We start from the raw sequence: 21,240 nt of genomic DNA, 5'->3' as shown, positions 1-21,240 counted from the left end.
GCTATGGAATGTCCATTTGTAGTGCCCCAACAAAAAAGACTGTGTACGAATATCGTTGTGTCGAGCTGAGGCAGCCTGGTTGTGAGTTGATTTTTCTCAGGTGTTCGCATAAAGCGTGTTTGTCGCAGGGAATAACTTCTTTTATGCCATGCACGCCAACTTGTTCAGACCTGAAAAGTGAATAATTTGGTGAGTTTAGCGTCATAAAAAGTGTGGGAAGAAATAGGCATACAAAGCTCTTCACGTGTGTACTTCTTTCCACATCCTAGACCTTCTTTTGCGCCGTTTATGATGCTAAACCAACTTCGGCATTATTCACTCGTTCATTTATGCTTTCACATTGCAGATGGCATGGAGGCGGTGAAACAGAGTCAACAGAAATAAAACACTGGACGTGACATGTAATATCCACAAGCATTGCCGTAATATTTCATGTCTGCCAGTGGCATTGCCTGTTCATCATCTTTCTGTGGATGCAGTTTGCCAAGAGCAAAGGTGTCCACTCTTTACATTTCTGTTTCTTTTTCTATTCAACTCAGAGTCACCATGGAGGAGCTGGATGCAGTGAACCTTGGCAACACGTTCTCGGTGGAAACAAACCAGCGCGATGAGGACGCCGACATGTAAGTACTTTCTGCCAGTTCCCCTCCTAGGCAGGAGGTCCAGATATTTCTCACGTAAACCAGTCGCCAGCGTTGACGTAAGCAGACATTGGCACAAAAAGCTCTGCAAGCTCTCATTTCACTCGTGTAATGTGTGAGCATGCAGGGCATTCTTGCTTTGCCGTTTTGTGTCCTACTAGTCTGACAGCTTGTCGAGGCAGGCATGAATGTGCAACCAAGAAGCAAGTGATGCTGCAGAAACACATTTGCCATAAAGAAGTTTTCCCTCAAACACTTCAAATGGTGTTCAATTGCTTTGATTAGTGGTCTGAGTGGTTTTCCATTCCTCCTTCCTCAGGATGAAGTACATTGAAGAGGAGCTGGCTAAGCGCCGCGGCCGCGTTCAAGAGACTCCGGCTGAAGAGAAGACACAGTGAGTAACAACAGAGCTGATACTTACCTGATACTGGCAGGTAAACTGCTGTATTTTATGCTGAATTTTTAAGTAATGTTTTTCGTGCTCTGGGTGTTCCGTTCTTCTAATTGCTCTTACTTGAGAGTGCTGCATGGTGGTTGGGTAGGCTTTCTTGGCAGGACAGAAATGATAGCAGATTGATGTGGTCTTGAAGGAGACTTAAAAAGTTGCAGCAGTAGCCTAGTTGGTGACAAAAGGGGTACACAAATGAGGCAAAGGAGAAAAGGAGCTGGCTGGTACATTATGCAGTCTCGCCAACTGATTGTTTCGAACCTGGCAGAGATCACTCAAACATCTGGAAACTAAGAAGTGTGAGGAAAAAAAAAAAACATTCCGCAGGACAGATGTCTTGAAGCTTCTGATTGACAAGTGGGATTGACAAAGCGATACACTTTGCTGTATTTAAAAAATACTGTGCCTTTGAAGTCGCATTTCATTCTTTCACATTCTATTCTAGGATATTCGTGGATGGCAACATTGGCGCACTGTAAAATCAGACAATTGCTTTAAAGAATTCCACGTATTGCTGTGGATCCCAAGCTTTCTATTCAGCCCCAGCCTCCTGCAGCATCTGCGAGCAGCCCCTCTGTTTGTAAACATGATGTAAACGAAACCAAAATCAGTGTGGGCGCTGAATGCTGGAATACTTTTGCCCAAGGCTTAGAGCACTGCACGGGCCTGATTTTCCAGCCTGAGCCCGGCCCAGGCCCATCGTTTGAAGCCCGAGCCCAGCCCGGACCTATGGCTCAAAGCCGGGGCCAGCCTGGGCCCACGGCTCCAAGCCTGGGCCACACTGATATGGAGCAGGCCTGAACCGGGCTGCGCTACCAAGACTTGGCCCGGCCCAGACCCTGCAGTCAGTCTGCATGGGCTCCTTAAAAGTGTACATTTAAGACGAAAAAAGAAATGCTTAACGCGTTTTTTTTTTCCATCATAAATGACCTAGTCTTGATTGACATGCAGCAGTATATAAAAAAGTCCACATCCCGAATAACGTGCAGCAAAAATTCCAAGCACGCAAAAGAAAAAACGATTTCCAAAAGACTGCAAGAGGTATTCCCTTTTTTTTTTTTTTTTTTTTGAAAGTGTGGGAGACTGTACTACCAAGGCTCTTCTTTGGACTGGTTTGTTTTTAGATGCGGGTGTAGTGGCTTCTACACTAGGCCATCTGCCTTCTAGCTGTATGCATCTTCCATCTGCGCTAGCCACTATGTCCGAAGGGAGATTATATTAAACTGACCAATAATATTTTATGTGCTAAGACGCGTGAGTAAGTCTCTTCATTATCTGAATTGCTGAATTAGCACTTGTAGGTAGGGTGTTAAAAAAAAACTTTTTTTTTTCTTTAGTCATAAAAATACGCATTTCATGCATATTTTTTTAGATTACTTCTCTTATAAGGCTTCCAGTATTCAGTCGTTAGCGGTAACACAAGACCGAGAAGGTACGCACCATTTTCTGTACATGACTGAGTTGTTCACTGATTTCTGAAAAATCTCAAACTAGCGGTGTTATGTACTTTAGTAGGCACGTATTCATGTAAACGAGCCGGGAGTTGTTCACTGATTTCTGAAAAATCTCAAACTAGCGGTGTTATGTACTTTAGTAGGCACGTATTCATGTAAACGAGCCGGGTGTCATACGCTGCAGCGCTCCATAAGTCCTGCACTGTAATAGAGCGCGCTGCAGGGTTTTGTGCTTTTTCAACTTTTTCGCTTGTGTCGTTGAACCCCGCCAGCTGTGCATGCCCAGAGTTACTTAAGCAAACCACTGAGTGCCACTGATCAAACTTTGTTTACAAATTAGCTTTCTCTCAGTCAACACTAACAAATGTACTATCATAGGGGTTTTTTCATAAACCGCTTGCATGATTTTAGCGTCAGATTCCTTTATTTTCAAAAGAAGCAGTACACAGCTAGCTTCAGCCCGGTTTGGGCCTGCCATTTCAGACCCGGCCCGGACTCGCAACTTGAAGCCCGAGCCTGGCCCGGCAAAACAGCAATTTTCAGGCTCGAGCTTTCGGGCCGGCCTGAGCCCATGCAGTGCTCTACTAAGACTTGCCGCCGAGTACTTTATAAAGAATTGTGCCCGAAAAATCCTTTCTGGTAGTTTTCAATCCATGTGTGCTTAGGGTTGACGTGTAATTTGTGCTGGCTGTGTGTGTGTGCAGGGTTGTGGACGAGAAGGATGTGCTGTTCCACGTGCCGGAACACCTGCGCAAGTCCACCTCCAAGAAGTCTGAGGAGATGTTGTCCAACCAGATGCTTTCAGGCATCCCTGAAGTTGACCTTGGCATTGAGTGAGCTCTTGTGGCATGCTGAAACTTTGTTCACTTTGTTTACTATTTTTGGGTATTCTAGGCCCATATGGTTATCATAAGCAGTGTTGTTCATTGTTATTTTGCTTTAATTTTTTTCCCCAATAAAGAAAGTACAGTAGAACACCACTATACTAAACTCGGATATAGTAAAGTAAATTAGAAGTTCCAGTTCATCTTCCATAGATGACCGTACATTTTTCCCCCCTTTATAGTAAAGACATTTTTGGTAAAAATGGGTTATACTAAACTGCATCTGGCTGGGGTGACGACTTCTCGTGAAACGACATCGCTGCACGCGCGCTACCCGAGATTGTAGAAAAAAAAAGTGTTCTTTTATGTGGCTTTACCACTAGGCTTAGCAGCACTCAGGAGAAACCAACTTTACAGATGCCTTGGAGCATTGAGGGAAAGCATGCAGCACATAGGAAAAGAAGAGCTGCCTGTCTACGAACATGAAAAGAAGGCGATGCAGTGTGTCCAGAAAGTAGAGGATTGATAAAAGTGCAGTGAGAAATAGGACAGGGAATAAACGGCCAAACATTTGCAACACGGTGCGGTAGGAGGCAGCGGTGGCGAAACTGGAGGCGCGGTGTGCATGGTTATGCAGCACATAACTGACGCACACATTTCTCATCTATTGCCCTTTTAAAAGACAGTGAAAGATGACGGAAACAAAAAATTTTATAACTGAAAAAGTGGCATGAAGAAACAAGAGAGAGATATATATAAGGTATTTTAGAGTGTTTTTTTTTTTTCATTAAGCAACAAGACTGGCTCTGTAAGTCGCCATTTAATTACCAGGCGGCATCTTCAAGACCACATTATCATGTAGTTAAGACCCTGATGTAGTAGAGATTTTTGCCGGTCCTAGTGACTTTACTATAAAGGGGTTCTACTTTACCAAATTTATTGAAGCCTGGATGTAACCAGCTTGCGTGTGGCTAATTACTCAGCATTAGAGTTTTGAACTCCTCAGTGCGACCCTTTTAGACGCACGTGTGTGAGCTCAATGTGGCTGTTTTCCTACGCCTGCCATTTAGCAGCCATTACTGTATTATTACGCGATGGTGCAAACGTCCCATGTCACAAGAAAGAAAAAAAAAAGCTATTGTCACTGTGGCCATGAGTGAACAATCCCCACTTGTCGGCAGGGTCAAGTGACAGCCGTATCATCTGGCTTGGGATTTTCAAACACCCCACGATGCTCATTTTAAGTATGACGTCACATGTGCAATCACAGTATTAAAACAGGACACATAATGCAAATTAAAGGCCACAGCAGGCCTCAAAGGACCTTAAGAAATAATTGCACTGAAAAAAAAAAATTTCGTGTTCTAGGTGCGATCAGTTCGGTTCAGTTTAGTCGTTCAGTCATGTCCGACTCTTCGTGACCCTATGGACCATGTCACGCCACGCTTTCCGGTCTCTCACTATCTTCCTAATATCACGTAACTTCATCTGCAGTGCCTCGAGGATGCCATCTAACCATCGCGTTCGCTGCCCCCTTCTCCGCGACCCTCAACCTTTCCCAACATCAAATCTTTCTCCAGCGACTCCTCTCTTCTCATCAGATGACCAAAGTAGCTGAGCTTTAACTTTAGAATTTGACCCTCCAATCAGCAGTCAGGGTTTATGGTCGACAATATCGACTGTATTGATCTTCTGGCAGTCCAAGGAACTCTCAAGAGTCTTTGCCAGCACCACAATTCAAACGCGTCAATTCTTCGGCGGTCAGCCTCTTTCACAGTCCAACTCTCGCATCCATACATCACAACTGGAAAGACCATGGCACAAGTTATACGGATCTTGGTTGGCAGACTAATGTCTCTGCTCTTTACTAGGCGGTCAAGGCTCTCTTTCCCAGAAGCAGGCGTCTCCTAATTTCATGGCTGCAGTCTCCTTCCGAGGTAATCTTGGAGCCCAAGAAGAGGAAATCTGTCACAGCTTCCACTTCTTGTCCATTGATGCTCCAGGACTTGATAGGGCAAGACGCCATGATCTTTGTCTTTTTAATGTTCAGTTTAAGCCCCAACTTCTCACTCTCTTCTTGTACGCGCATCAGAAGTCTCTTGAGTTCCACTTCACTTTCTGCCATTAAAGTGGTATCATTCGCATATCTAAGGTTGTTGATACGTTTTCCAGCAATCTTCACTCCAGCTGAAGACTCGTCCAGACCGGCCTTCCTCATGATGCACTCTGCATATAGGTTAAATAGGCAGAGCGACAGTATGCAGCCTTGCCTCACTCCTTTCTCAATCGGAAACCAATCAGTAAGACCATGCCCAGTTCTGACTGTGGCCTCTTGTCCTTCATACAGGTTCCTGAGGAGACAGATGAGGTGAATTGGAACTCCCATCTCTTGGAGAGCTTGCCACAATCTGCTGTGATCTATGCAGTCAAACGCTTTCGCATAATCAATAAAGCAGAAGTAGATGGGTTTCTGGAACTCTCTTGCTTTTTCCATGATCCAGCGAAGGTTGGCAATTTGGTCTCTAGTTCCTCTGCCCTTGCGAAACCCAGCTTGCACGTCCGGAAGCTCCCGATCCACATACTGCTGCAGCCTATCTTGGAGGATTTTCAACATCACCTTGCTAGCATGCGAAATAAGCGCGATCGTGCGGTAGTTAAGATATAAAATACCTATCCTAATTAGGTGTTTTTGTTTACGGGCCACACTGCTGATTTCCTATTAAAAAAGACCTCTTTTAGAAACATGCAGGCTTTAAAAAGGCCCATCACGCATTTCATGTCATTTATTTGTCCCTTAAAGGCCCGAAGGCATTACATAAGGGGGGTCGTACATACAGGTTGGAGGGTAGTAGCAGAGAACACAAAAGAAAGAAAGGGGGAAAAATACACGGGGTACCAAAAGCTTTCTTTTTTTTTTTAATCGTGATATATTTGCAGTTAGGTAAAATTTTGGATAATTGCTGCCATATACTTTTCTTTCTTTCCAATTGGGTACTTATTTATGATCAAGAAAATGAGCTATGAATTTTCTTAGCTTTAGCATGTGCAGTGTCTCTTCCTGGTGAGATATTTAAAATCAGCATTGATTGTACCCATGTACGCTAAGCTTCGACAAGGTATGTTCAAAAATAAAAAGTTCCCTCATCTTCCCTGAACACGCAGGAGGTTTAGTAAAGCCTAAGCTTTACGAGAAAAAGTGGAGAGCAGCATATTTGAGCCGCTGTGCTTGTGACTGTTTGCAGAGTATGTGCTCGTCAAGTGAACATTGTATGGAAGGTGTTTTTTTTTTTGTATGTGGAATGAATCTTGGAATTTGGGACCCATTAGGTGCAGTTTTGTACCTGTAATAAGTAACTTGATGACAGTGTATCACTGCATACCTAACTAACTTTTCGAAGATTGGTTGAAGAAAATTGGAAGCTACAAAGCCTCGTTCTCCAGATGGGAAATTCAAGTGTGCCGGACTGTTCTCATGTTTGTGTTTTGCCCTTCGCCTAGTGGGCACCAAATTGGAATTTCTGGTGCTTCAAAAATCGGTGCAAATTTTGTTTTGCCGGTAACATCACTGACAATGCTTCAAGGACCCTTATCAGGATTCTGTGCCTCGGTGCAGAGAAACTAATTGTTTCAAAGTCTTGAAATCTGCTGCATAATTGTTGGTAAACAAGTGTGACGGTGCGTCGATAGCCTCGATCGGTGATTGATGCCTATGGGTGACAGAGGACCTATGCTTAAATGGGGACAGTAAGCGGGAAGGTAAGAGTGGTCTTGTTCACCTTTGGAATTGACACAACTATTGATTCGTTTCTCTTTCTTAAACCTTGGCTTGCAGGGAGCGCATCCGCAACATTGAGGCCACGGAAGAGGCCAAGTTGAAGCTGATCCGGGAGCGGATGGCCAGGAAAGAGCGAGAGACCTCATTCGTCCCCACCAACATGGCTGTCAATTTTGTGCAGCACAACCGCTGTGCGTCCTCCTTCTCTGCTTGCATTCCATCATGATTTCATACTTTATTTATTAGTATTGTTGTCACATGCAGAGAACCGACACATTGCTGTATCCAAGGTGTCAAGGTGCAAATTTTCAGCATTGAAAATTTTGCTAGCCCTTCGTACTTGTGTATAAGTGATACCCTTGTAAAGTAGTGTCACAGGTGCATTTTATTGCGAAAGCAATACTAAGATCGCTTTTCAGCCATTCGCGTAGCGCGGTGGTGCACATGAAATGACCTTTTGCGTAACCCCGTGTGACGTCACGCCGAAGAGCTGGGCGACCAACTTGAGCCGTTCGCGAGGGGCGGCGGTGCACATGAAGCGGCGGCCTAACTCCCGGTCTCTCCACGAGGAGCGCCACAGGTGTTGTGACGTCACGCCGAAGAGCTGGGCGACCAACTTGAGCCGTTCGCGAGGGGCGGCGGTGCACATGAAGCGGCGGCCTAACTCCCAGTCTCTCCACGAGGAGCGCCACAGGTGTTGTGACGTCACGCCGAAGAGCTGGGCGACCAACTTGAGCCGTTCGCGAGGGGCGGCGGTGCACATGAAGCGGCGGCCTAACTCCCGGTCTCTCCACGAGGAGCGCCACAGGTGTTGTGACGTCACGCCGAAGAGCTGGGCGACCAACTTGAGCCGTTCGCGAGGGGCGGCGGTGCACATGAAGCGGCGGCCTAACTCCCGGTCTCTCCACGAGGAGCGCCACAGGTGTTGTGACGTCACGCCGAGGAGCTGGGCGACCAACTTGAGCCGTTCGCGAGGGGCGGCGGTGCACATGAAGCGGCGGCCTAACTCCCGGTCTCTCCACGAGGAGCGCCACAGGTGTTGTGACGTCACGCCGAAGAGCTGGGCGACCAACTTGAGCCGTTCGCGAGGGGCGGCGGTGCACATGAAGCGGCGGCCTAACTCCCGGTCTCTCCACGAGGAGCGCCACAGGTGTTGTGACGTCACGCCGAAGAGCTGGGCGACCAACTTGAACCGTTCGCGAGGGGCGGCGGTGCACATGAAGCGGCGGCCTAACTCCCGGTCTCTCCACGAGGAGCGCCACAGGTGTTGTGACGTCACGCCGAAGAGCTGGGCGACCAACTTGAGCCATTCGCGAGGGGCGGCGGTGCACATGAAGCGGCAGCCTAACTCCCGGTCTCTCCACGAGGAGCGCCACAGGTGTTGTGACGTCACGCTGAAGAGCTGGGCGACCAACTTGAGCCGTTCGCGAGGGGCGGCGGTGCACATGAAGCGGCGGCCTAACTCCCGGTCTCTCCACGAGGAGCGCCACAGGTGTTGTGACGTCACGCCGAAGAGCTGGGCGACCAACTTGAGCCGTTCGCGAGGGGCGGCGGTGCACATGAAGCGGCGGCCTAACTCCCGGTCTCTCCACGAGGAGCGCCACAGGTGTTGTGACGTCACGCCGAAGAGCTGGGCGACCAACTTGAGCCGTTCGCGAGGGGCGGCGGTGCACATGAAGCGGCGGCCTAACTCCCGGTCTCTCCATGAGGAGCGCCACAGGTGTTGTGACGTCACGCCGAAGAGCTGGGCGGCCAACTTGAGCCGTTCGCGAGGGGCGGCAGCGCACATGAAGCAGCGGCCTAACTCCTGGTCTCTCCACGAGGAGCGCCACAGGTGTTGTGACGTCACGCCGAAGAGCTGGGCGGCCAACTTGAGCTGTTCGCGAGGGGCGGCGGCGCACATAAAGCGGCGGCCTAACTCCCGGTTTCTCCACGAGGAGCACCACAGGTGTTGTGACGTCATATAGTTGTATAAGTAGGCGAGACTCGTGTCGTCTGTGAGAAGAGGCGGTGCACACGACTATGATGGCGCCTACTGCTAAGGTGGCTCGTCGTAATGAGAGGTTGAAACAACGGCGTGCTGCGGAGATAGCCGAGGAGCGAGAAGCGAGACTGATTTCTGCTGGTGTAAAGAATGCCGTTACGGTCTGTGCTGGAGCGGCAGTGGTACATTCTGTCATAGCCTCACCGACAACCAGGTGCATCGTTGCAGTCACGGCACTCCTTACCTCGCTACTAGTTATACATAGAATATCCAGGTAGCACCTTGTAATGACGATTGTGACCATATGCTATAGCCAGAGTGATTGCTCATAGCCATAGTTCACCACAGTATCACCACCAGCTACACATTAGCTGAACCTGGGCTTAGCCATGAGTATTGCTTTCGCAACCTTTCGGGCTTAACCAAGCTAAGCCTCTGCCAATTTTTTCTAACGAGGCCTTGGCTTGAAGAAAAAAAAAAAAAAACTTTCTTGATTGCGTAAACCCTTCAAGGTGGTCGTGTGGATGCCTGTTTCAACAACAAGGGTGGTTTCACGGGCCTGTAGGGGCTAGTATAGCTGAATGTTGCTGTTATGACCAAGTGCGTTATGTGCGATGGTCTGTTCGATGGCTACGACACTGATGCTCCTGCTCAGTAAAGGAATGCTCATTGCAACAAAAGCGTCCCAAGTGTTTTTCAAACCAGCATGTTTGTTACGGGATAATTCCTTGGAACTCTACAGCTTACAAAGAGCAGGTCCAATATCACAAGGGCACCTGCAAAAGTGACGTTGCCATGTAAACTGAGAAAATGTGCATTAAGATAGTGAGTTGGTGCGATATTGCGACGAGGCCACTGTGTTTGCCCTTTGCACTGAATGAGACTGTTCCTGGTGCAGTCAACATCGACGATGGCAGCCGTTCACGCCATGCTCGGCGCGCCGTGCGCGAGAAGGAGCCTCCGCCTCCCAAGCCTGTGGTGGTCATCGCAGAGGCTGAAGGTGTAGCCGACCAGATCCCAGGTCGCCAAGGCAGAGGTAAGTTCATTAGTTTGGTAGGCAGCAAAAATTCATAAACATTTAAAGAGGTCAGTGTACTGTGATGAAATCTGCTGAAGAAAAAATTGCAGCGTTTACCCAGTGTCGTGTTTTGCGCAATAGCTGTAATAGCTCGTAGTCATTCTTAGCAATAATCTCATTTCTGCAATGAGCAAGTGTTCATTCCGGTAGGGTTATTTGTTCCACGAGAGATTAAACTGCCTAATTATTTGATATTTTTAATTTATTTTGTTTTTGGATATACTGGGGGGGTGCACGTAGTACTCAATATGTCAACAGGGAAATTATTTTTTTGCTAACGTTTATAGTACGGGAGAAAAAATGCGAACAATTGCACACCACAAGCAGATTTTTCCCGCACATCGCTGTATCTGGATTTTGCAATGACGTTAAGTGGAGTCATTTAAGAGGAGACACGGGTCTTATAACAGTCGAAAATGGACAAAAAATTGGTTTTGAGAAAAGTCATTTTCCGAAGGTTTAACCTTTCGAGCACCTGCACTCAAATTATTAACGCTGAATTCGGTCAGGAAATGCGATAAAATCGGTTTTCAAAACATCACAGCAGCCGCGAAATGCCCCTCGAGAAGAGAAAATTTGTTCGAAATTCCCACGTGCGCCGCGGGCGTTCCAGCCGGCCAATCACCATCATTTTGGGATAGGTTTGAAGCTGTTTTCTTTGTACACAATTTACGCTATCTCAAAATGGCGTCGCTCAAGCAGTATGGTTGCGAGCGCCGGTTTTCCGAAGGCTGTTTATGGTCTCTGATTAGCTGTCATGCGAAGTGCCTTTCAAGCGCGCCGTTCCGCGTCTCCCATTGGCTGGCATGACCAGCGCGTCATCTTTTCTTTCTGTTTTGCATTTGTCACCGTGGCTGCCTCTTCGCGTGCTTCTGCGTTTGCGCTCACGTTTCTCGACGCATCGTATTGTGCCAAGTTTTTTTTTTCTCCTTGCAATTGAGATGCCGGAAAACGATAGATTGTAACCGTGCACGCAACAAGCCTTTGGAAGCCATAAGAAACAAGCATGGAACAAAAGCCAGAAGGCGCCGGCCGCAAGTGTGCGTCAGGACTTGCATTACGACGACTCCGCGGGTTCAAATTAAAGTGCGAACTGCATCCCAGATCACGATACACCTTGTATTGATGCCGCTGCTGCATACTACTCTACGGCGGAGCCTTCGCACTATGTTGAGCTGTCGGCGCAAAGTCCATTCAGTCTGAAAAGTCGGTGACTCAACGTGAGTTTCATCGCAGCCTCAGCGCGGAATGCGATGCCAGTACAGAGTTCGCGATTGTGGATATGAAAGCATTAGCCTTATTGCGCACACTACACGTGGAACCTGCGGTGAGATAGCGAAGATGCGAGCAGTCAACCGCACGAGCGTCACAACGAAGCTTTTCAGGACCACCCAACTGTTTGCCACGGGCCTCCTTGGCACTGGGCCGCTAGTTCCCTCAAGAAACCGTTTGCAGGGCTCAAAATAGTGTCCTTGGAGCTGGACATCCTAGCCCTGCACTTTTGTCAGAAAAAAAAAAAAGTCAACCCATAACTTCATGGATTTTTTTTTTTACAATTTCGTCAAGTACAAATCTTCAAAATTTTTAGGAAATGTTTCCTTGGATGGAATAAGACACCTTTTGTTTTGTTTTGCAGGGGGACAGATAGGGAATACTGAAATAAAATCTGCAGTTGAAGATTCCTCCCAAAATTTTCTGCAGTCAGAGTCAAAACGTCAAATGCGATTTTCTCAACTTCATATTTTTTGCCAACATGACTAGCCTTATGGAACTTTTCATTATGTTCTTGTGGTACAATTTTAATAAGTCTTACACCGTTGCATTCAGCAAGAATTGAACTGTGGAGCTATGCTATTTTTATGCTGCTAGGTTGAGCGTATCAAATTCGGGGAAAAGTAATGTCAGCTAATTATATTTAAAAATTATGGGGCATCGGCCTAATTGGACATTTTTATATGGTAATGCACCTCAGTGACAATATAAATAGCCTAGCTCCACATGGCGGGTCTTTGGCTACAGCTACATTTTAATCGGAGCCAAATAATATTGAGGGTAAATGTCTTAATCACCCGTAAGAAATTACCTAATTAGGCATCAGTTATGTTTCCATAGTACGAGAACTAATTGAGATATAGTGAAACCAATTATATTTTTGAAAACAGCAGGAAGAAATACATGTACAGATCGAATCCCCCCCCCCCCTCCCCCCATTGTGATATCTCTAAAAATAAAAAAATTTAAGACCAGTGTCTTCCCTTAAGGGGGGACACCCTTCTTAAAACTTTTTTCCTTATTTATGGGCGGATCTGACTGAAACTTGCATGGTTATTATATTTTTGCACGCTGATTTCAAATATCTGATTAGTTTTCTTGTAGATGAAATAGTTTTCAAAATATTATCTAATTCATGTTCTTCATTTGGAGGTGAGTTAATTACTAAACACTTTATGGCATGATGAGAATAGACCTGCCAGAGTGGTCTAGAAGGATCATAGAGTGCCGCTAGCCATGAATTAAGGTGCTAGAAGAATTTGAACCAAAGTTACACAAAGTTAAACTTTTATGACTAAAAGCCCAAGTTGGCACCTAAAATTGATAATTAATTCTGTAAACATTGCCACATAATAACTGTACATATTTTTATCCTATTGCACTGTCCAAGCATTTTTCTTTCTAACCAGACAAGAATGAGAGCTGCAGCACAAATAGTTTAAGAGATATCTCTCCTCCAAAATTGCAGCACCCTCAAAATTGCAGTTTTGAGAAAATGAGGAAAAACATTTCACAGTATGTAGGTGTAAATTATGTCAATGATTGATATGACAACAAGATCAGAAACAAGTGGAAAGTGATCTAAAACAAAAATTAATGGCCTACGCCAATTTGAGCCAAAGTTGTGCAATAGAAAACATTTGAAAGGAAAGGTCCATTTGGGTGCCCAAGATAAGATAACCTTCTCAGTAAATTTTCCTTTGTGGTCACTGCATTTACCTTGGTTTCATGAGAGTGGCAGGACTCCCTTTCTAAGAAAAAAAATTATAGCAATAGCAAGAACAGAACCAGAGATATTGATCTCCAAAATTGCAGCAACCTCAAAAATGCTGTTTTTGAGAAAATAAGGAAAAACATTTCAGAACATGTAGATTTAAATTATGGCAAGGTCTGACATAGTGTATGCAGAAATGGTTGGAAAGTAAATTAAAGCAAAAATAAATGTTCTATCCCAATTTGAGTCAAAGTTCACCATAAAACAAAAATAAAGGCGGTCCATTTTGATGCCAAGACAGTCTTTTCAGTAAATTTTTTCCCTACGGTTATTATCTTGGTGTCAAAAGATACATGAGGTTAGCTTTCTATCAAAAGAAAATAACTGTAGCAAGAGCAGGACCGGAAATAATGATGTGCTGACTGTGTCCAAAATTCAATTTTGAGAAATCTGTGAAAAACGTTTTGGGCATATTTTTGAATTACTAAAGCTAACAGCAACTTTATAAAATGAGTTATGACTGGTTTTGGTGTGAATGCACCAGTTTCCATCGAGATAATTGCCCCAGCAACTCAGACGCAAATTTATTTCGACAAAGTTTGCTATTCCGCATGCCGGGCATGATGCCGTTTCGCGATTGCCGCTGCCGCCGCGCCACTAACTTTTCCGACTGTTCGATCTTTCGCGCCCATGAAAACTGCTTAGGTATCACTTTTTATCTACATCGTCGTGATTACGATGTTCGCACGCAGCAGGAATCTCCTCCAGGAAATCGTTCGCTCTCCTATCTGTCCTATCTGTCGTGCCCAGCATCATCGGCTTCGCCCTTATCGGCCCATCGCGGAGCGTCGGCACTTCGTTGCTGATAACAGGATGCCGTATCACCGGCGCGCCTCTTTTCTCTACCTTTCTTCGGGTTTTAGGCTAGTATGATGCTCGAACCTAAATTTTCCCTGTTTTACGCCGTGGTCGTGACAACGGAACATGCTAAACCAGCTAGGCCTAACTATGCGACCTTTTCAAAATGGCGCCAAGCCGCAAGCAGCCGACGCCGGCAGCCAACCAAAAGGGGTCATGTGGGTCACGTGCTTTCAGAGCCCAATAGCAGCGCGCCTTTTGCATAAGTTTGTCTCTTTGTTTTCCGCTTCGGGTGTTCGCTCACGGACGCCGATCATGGCATGGGAATAGCCTGAATCGCGATCCTTCGAACGAGACCAAAATGATGCCAGTGGAGCGCGCATTTCTCGTTCTGCGGCCGATCAAAACTCGGTGCGATATGACCTCAATTTAAAGGGGCAAACGTTCAGATTCCCAACTTTGGAGCGCTGTAACGTGCGAAATACGCAGTATTTTTCAACCTAAATTTGCAGATAGTTGCGGAAACGTCTCGGGACCGCAAAAAGGAAGAAATAAAAAATCGAATATTAGACCAATTTTCGGCCGCAAAGAGCCGTGTCCCCCCTTAAGCCATGGTTAATATATTTTGTGCAGTCAAGCTGTAGGTGGCAAAGAGTGAGTCAGGCGTCTTTCCACCATTCTTGGGAGTAAAACACTGAAAAAGTATGCTTATGAGAAATCGGGCAGCCTAGTTTACTAGTTTACGAATTATTTTCTCTGTGACTGGAAGCTACACCTTTAAATTTTTCCAGCCAATAGGCACTTGTGCAGTAATCAAGCTCTCAAACGTTAATTCCTACATATCAATGAGAAGCATAAGAAATATGCCAAATATTGCATTTTTGACTGCATGAGCTCTTTCTAATACTATAATGAAACACCATTCCTAATTTTGCTCAAAATTCTTTTAACAATGCTCGAGACGTAGGCAAGAAAGGATATAAAAAGGCATGTTGCATTATTCTGTTCCTTATCAAGTTAGGAGAGCTCAAACTTGTCACTTCTTCAGCATTGGCAAAAGCACCTTGATGGAGGTCGTGAAGCAGCTGCTACTCCGCCCGCAGCTGTAATAAATTCATGAAATGCCATGTTTGAGACGTGGTCGAGGCCCTGAGTAGATAAACAAAGTGTGATTTTTTTTTGTGCTGTACATACTCAATTTTGACATCTGATAGGAAATGGCGGGAAATCAAAGCATAAGCACTAAACTGTTTCAGTAAGAGAACACAGACATTTTGATGTTTCAACCTTTCCTATCAGTGAACTGGTATCATAAATGTGCCAGGATATACATTAGTGAATGCTTTCCAAATGTAGATTTTAATATGCTTTTGATGGTAGAGGTTCAACTCATCTTGTGATGATTCTTCCCGATCGTTATGCTTGTAGTTGAAGGTTCAGCTTCGCTTTGGATCTGTAATTGTACTCCTGACATCCATTGATAATTTGAGTATGCTGTTTTTGTACTTGTTCCAACCAGTCCATATGCGTTCTGTCGCTAACTGCCAGTTTCAGAGGATCTTGAGTCCCTGTCGATCTGTTCGTAGTAGCTCTTATCCTTTGAACATTTCCAGGATGCAACTTTTTTTCTGGAAAAATAAAAAAAATGTAATTGAGCTCAAACCGACCCAGAACGTGGACAGCCATGTCTCGATAAGTTTCGCGTTCACTCCCCAAAAATATCCGCTTTTGCTGTGCGCTGATCGGAAGGGATCACTGCTCTGAAGGTCACAGCTGTTATCTGCAGGGGTGACGTCTTTTGGGTAGTATTACTTGCCGCCGGCAGCGCAGAGAGTTGTGTGTTCCGCTAGAGCAGGGGTTCTCAAACGTTTTTGCTTGGAGGAACCCCAAAAGCCTTCAATAAGTTCCAGGGAACCCCCCCCCCCCCCCCCCCCCCCCCACACACACACACACACACATACTTTCATTTACCAGCAATGTTGTCGAGTGCACTTTTGCAAAGATAGAGTTACAAAGATTAAATATTTATTGCACAGATTAATACAAGTACTAATGTGATGGGTGGTACTGCTTCCCTTTCAAGAGCAAGTCAAAGCGTGGCTCAGTAGTACTCAGAGCCAGTCTCGTATCAGCTGCCGGGTCAAGACGGCTCCTGTGCTTGTTCTTCAGATAGGCGAGGGCTGAAAATGCCTGTTCACATGCATATGTAGTTGCAAAGGGAAGCAAAATGTCCACTGCCCTTTCAAAGAGGCATGGAAACAGTGGAGCAGTCCCCATCCAAAATGTCACCGAACGTTCACCATTAAATTTCTCTTTGAGAGCAGTGCTTGCCCTGAGCTCTGAGGATTCTCGCGGAACACAAGAAGACAGCCCGCGGAACCCCTGTGTTCCACGGAACCCAGTTTGAGAACCTCTGCGCTAGAGGATGGCCAGGGGTCGACCTCGGCTACTGTTTTCTTTCCTAACTCAGCGAATACTGTACACAGAAAGCTAGAATTCGCAGCAATGTTGCATTGGTCTTCGTTGTAAAAATGTACATTTTAAATTTTTTAATGTTTTATTTGTATCAAGAAACTTTGATACTTTTGTGTTCAAAAAAATTTAAAAAATTGTTTCCTTGGATGGAATAAGACACTTTTTGTTTTGTTTTGCAGGGGGGACAGATAGGGAACACTAAAATAAAATCTGCAGTTGAAGATTCCTCCCAAAATTTTCTGCAGTCAGAGTCAAAACTTCAAATGCGATTTTCTCAACTTCATATTTTTTGCCAACATGACTAGCCTTACGGAACTTTTCATTACGTTTTTGTGGCACAATTTTAATAAGTCTTACACCGTTGCATTCAGGAAGAATTGAACTATCGATCTATGCTGTTTTTATGTTGCTAGGTTGAATGTATCAAATTTGAGGGAAGTTAAAGTCAGCCAGTTATATTGTCACGAAGACAGGGATTAATGGGTATCGGCAACAGGGGCAGATACACACAGTCAAGACAGAGGTTACCGGGAAAATGGTAGCACGAAGACACAAGCTCAAGAGTCCACAGTCTTAGCTAGCCGAAGCGCACGAGAGTCTCTAACTTCTTCGTCGTTCAAGCGCTACCTCGAACCGTCAGGTGGCATTATTTAAAGGTTATAAGGCATCGGCATAATTGATCATTTTCATACAAAAACACACCTCAATGACACTATAAATAGCATAGCTTCACATGGCAGGTCTTTGGCTACAGCTACATTTTAATCAGAACCAAATAATATTGGGGGAAAGTGTCTTAATGACCCGTAATAAATTACCTAATTACGCATCAGTTATGTTTCGATAGTAAGAGAGAACTAATTGAGATATAGTGAAACAAATTATATTTTTGAAAACAGCAGGAAGAAATGCATATACACACTGAATTTCATTGTGATATCGCTAAATAATAAAAAAATTTGTTTTAAGACTGGTGTCTCCCCTTAACGATGATGTTCAGTGTCTTGAGCAGTTTCCTGAGCACGCTCGGCACGTTTCCTCATTGTTCGTGCTTCTAGATTGTTGCACTGTTTAGCTGCAATAACAGAATCAGTAGACTCGCGGTCCCGCTGCTTTCGTAACTGTTTTACTTCAGCACGTCGAGCACGGCGAACCTGCGCCGCAGTAACACGCTCGTGCAACACTGCCCAGTGACGGCCGCCATGCCCGCAACAGACATGCCCCTTTCTCACCGTCTTATCTCACTGGTGCATTTATGCGGCCGCTTCACCCCCTCAGTGTTAAGTCGTGTGATGCGGGCGTCGCCACTTTCCCTTCCTTCTCTTCAAGTTCACGGTGAAGGATGGACAGAGAGAGATAGAGCGGCTTCTGATCCAGCGATGCAGCCGCTCAGCCTCAATGCTGAACCGCGCGACGCAAGCGTCGCCACCTTCTCTTTCTCTACTTCAAGTTCACCAAAAGAGAGAGAGTGAGCGGCTACGGACAGACAGCGAAATCCGTGATTGTGGCTAGTGGTGCTACGCAAAAAATGCAATATTTGGCATATTTCTAATGCTTCCCCTTGATATGTAGGAATTAAAGTTTGTAAGCTTGATTATTGCACAAGTGCCTATTGGTTGGAAAAATTTGAAGGTGTAGCTTCTAGTCGCAGAGAAAATAATTTGTTAACTAGGCCTCCTGACTTCTCATAAGGGTATTTTTTCAGTGTTTTACTTCCAAGCAATAACTTCCTCAATGACTTGCTCTTTGCCACCTGTAGCTTGACTGCACAAAATTTATTATCTATGGCCTGAATGACCCCACTTGTTTACGTCATTGCAAAATCCAGATACTGCGAGGTATGTGATAAGCCTACTTGTGGTGTGCAATTATTCACATTTGTTTCTCCCTTAATATTAACGTTAGGAAAAAAAATAATTGCATTGTTGACATATGGGGTACTATATGCACAATATAGCAAATAATTAGGCAGTTTGATCTCGTGGAATCACCCAGTAGTAATGTAAGTCTAATTTGCAGTTCACCATGGTGCTCATTTTGAGTTGGAAAATAGCTTGAAGAAAGACAGGGCTTTCAGGCAAAAATTTTTTTAATGTCTTTATGTATTTACACAAAATGTTCTGAGATCATTAAAAAGAACTTTATGACTACTGCCACAAAATTTCGCTTATGTCTTACAGTAGAATCTCGATGATACGATTACGGCTGGTACGAATTTCGTGATGATACTAATTTTAAGAATGCTTTGAACGGACTACATTGTATAGAATACGTTAAGGTTCGGGGTGATACGAAGAATTTCTGAACCCGCCGCAGTCGCACATGCGAGCGGGCCGGCGCAGCTGGCCTCAAGAGGGTAACATAACCGACGTGGCCGCCGCTAACTCCTCTCCCCTCCCGCCGCGAATGATACGAATGAACGTTGTACAAACGCACAAAGCCACCAAGCAGCTCGGCACAAGAGCTCACAGGGGGAGAGGGTACCCACTGCGGCCGCTGCCTCTCCTCTCCAACCCCCCTCACCCCACTAGCCACCCTACCCCCACCTCCCTTTCGTAGCAAACCGACGAGCACTAGGCAAGGACAGCCAAGGCGAGGCACGTGCCCAGTCGTGTACGTCACTCATTCGCTGGCAGCTCATTGGTCTATCGAAAAGTTGTCTCGCCGGCTGTTCCCAGGAGGCCTGTGACGCTGGCTGCCCCTGCAGTAGTTCACCTTGGTAGTTCTCCGTTCGCCACTTCTTTTTGTCGTTTGCTGTGACGTGAAGTGCCCAAACGTTAGAAAGACGCAAGCGTTCACTGCTGCCGAAATGTTGCGGAAGCGTAAAGCCCTTTCTTTTAAGGAAAAGCTTGAAGTGCTTAAGAGGGTTGACGAAAACCCTAAGAAGCGTGTAGACTTAGCAAAAGAGCTAGGGTTGGCACCGTCGACGCTCTGCACCATTGTTGGGCAGCGAGATGCCATCTTGAAGAATGTGCAGCACTTCAGTGCGAACGTGAAGCGGGCTAAAACAGCGACCCATGTCAAGCTGGAAGAGGTTCTGCTGACTTGGTTCCGCGAAGTGACAGTGGCCGGCATCAACATGGACGGCAAGGTGCTACGTGAAAAAGCCGACACCAGCGCGCTTTCGCTTGGAATTGAAAATTTCTAAGCGTCTGGGGGATGGCTGCACCAGTTTAAGGAGCGGCACGGACTTGTCTACCGGGTCGTCTTAGGTGAAGGCAAGAAAGTGGACCAGTCAGCTGTAGATGAGTGGCTGAACACGCTGCTGGCGCTGATTTCGGAGTACGTGCCACACGACATATTTAATGCCCACGAGGCGGACCTCTTTTTCAACCTTCAACCGGAAAGAAGTTTGTGCGCAAAAGGCCAGGCATGCCAGGGCGGCCAGAAAAGCAAGGAGAGAGTAACAGTACTCTTTTGCTGCAACTCGGATGAATCCGAGAAACTCCAGCTTACCGTCATCGGTCAGTCGAAGAAATCGAGGTGTTTCCGATCGGCGGAGCGTTTACCTGTCTTTTACAAAGGTAACCGAAAGGCGTGGATGACTGGAGATTTTTTCCGCGAGTTCTTGACAAGCCTTGATTGGAAAATGGCGTCAAGAAACCGGAAAATTTCGCTTTTCGTGGACCAGTGCTCTGCCCACCCAAAGGAAATGACATTCAATACCCGCGGGCAAACACTACCAGCCATCTTCAGCCACTGGACGCTGGGATAATTAGAAATGTGAAACATCATTTCAGAGGACTTCTAGTGAGGCGTCTGTTGGCGAAAATGGACCGTAAAGAAGCAAACTTGCGGATCAGTCTCTTAGATGCTTTGCCCTTTCTAGCCATGTCGTGGGATAGTGTAACTTCAGACACAATCTCGAACTGTTTTAGAAAGTGCGGATTTGCCATCGGACTTGATGCGGTTTCGGCAGGAGATTGTCAAGAGCCAGATGAAGACCTCACGATTGATGGCTGGGACAATCTGGAAACTGAAGCTTCGGCTCGGGACTTTGTTTCCGTGGACGACAACGTCGCGACCTGTTGGCTGAGGTCTATTGAAGACTTGGTCAACAAAGCGAATGATTGCAAAAAGGAGCCTGACAGCGATGTTGACGCTGACGACGAGTGTGATCAGCCGCCGTCAATGTCAGATACTCTTCACGCTTTGGACGTTCTGCGCCGCACCGTAAGTGCCAGCAGCATGAGCGACGAAACCGCAGCACGGTTTTATGCCTTTCAGGTGGAGCTTGTCCGCAACATCAACAAAAAAAAAAGTGCAGACAAGCATTACGGACTTTTTCGGCCGCAAGTAGTTCGCCATAATAAAGTTTGGTTCATTTTCAATTCATTCCCATGTGGAAGTTGACTTGTTTTGGATCACACGAATTCGGGATAATATGAATATCTTGCGTGCTCCCTTGGAATTCGTATCATCGAGATTCTACTGTAGTAACATTGCTGTCTATTGTTTATTTGTCCTCTGAATTTTGTGAAATGCCTGGAGAGTTACCAAAATCTGCCGGAAGGCTGGTTCAGCATTTTTGTTTGTAGAGGCATACAAGTCAAGACGATTTAATTTTTTTTTTTTTTAAACATTTTTTCTTATTTCGAATTTTTGTGGTACAGCTTCAGTTGGTGCCTCTACGTTGAGAAGGAAAATTTCTATTAGAAATTTAAATGGTAAAGAATGTTGTAACCTGCAGTGTGGTACAAATGAAACAACATAACTG

At 45.7% G+C, this 21,240-nt stretch overlaps 1 protein-coding gene across 3 annotated transcripts in view; it reads left to right on the top strand.

The window, feature by feature from the left end:
- The window catches only part of LOC146183331 (splicing factor C9orf78), a 78,434-nt gene that overhangs the window by 10,463 nt on the left and 46,731 nt on the right, over positions 1-21,240 (top strand). For all 3 annotated transcript variants that reach the window (XR_014708765.1, XM_084609112.1, XM_084609113.1), the window contains exons 4-8: positions 540-623; positions 961-1,035; positions 3,248-3,376; positions 7,200-7,333; positions 10,025-10,162. Coding sequence is in view for 2 of the 3 variants with exons in the window: in XM_084609112.1 (XP_084465238.1) it covers positions 540-623; positions 961-1,035; positions 3,248-3,376; positions 7,200-7,333; positions 10,025-10,162 (560 nt within the window). In the remaining variant the exon portion in view is untranslated. The remainder of the gene's footprint in view (positions 1-539; positions 624-960; positions 1,036-3,247; positions 3,377-7,199; positions 7,334-10,024; positions 10,163-21,240) is intronic.

The sequence above is a fragment of the Amblyomma maculatum genome, chromosome 7 (assembly GCF_055883805.1).
Source record: "Amblyomma maculatum isolate TAMU_Amacu chromosome 7, ASM5588380v1, whole genome shotgun sequence".
NCBI lineage: Eukaryota > Metazoa > Arthropoda > Arachnida > Ixodida > Ixodidae > Amblyomma > Amblyomma maculatum.
The sequence above is the reverse complement of the archived record's forward strand: the minus strand, read 5'-3'. Positions and strand labels throughout refer to the sequence as shown.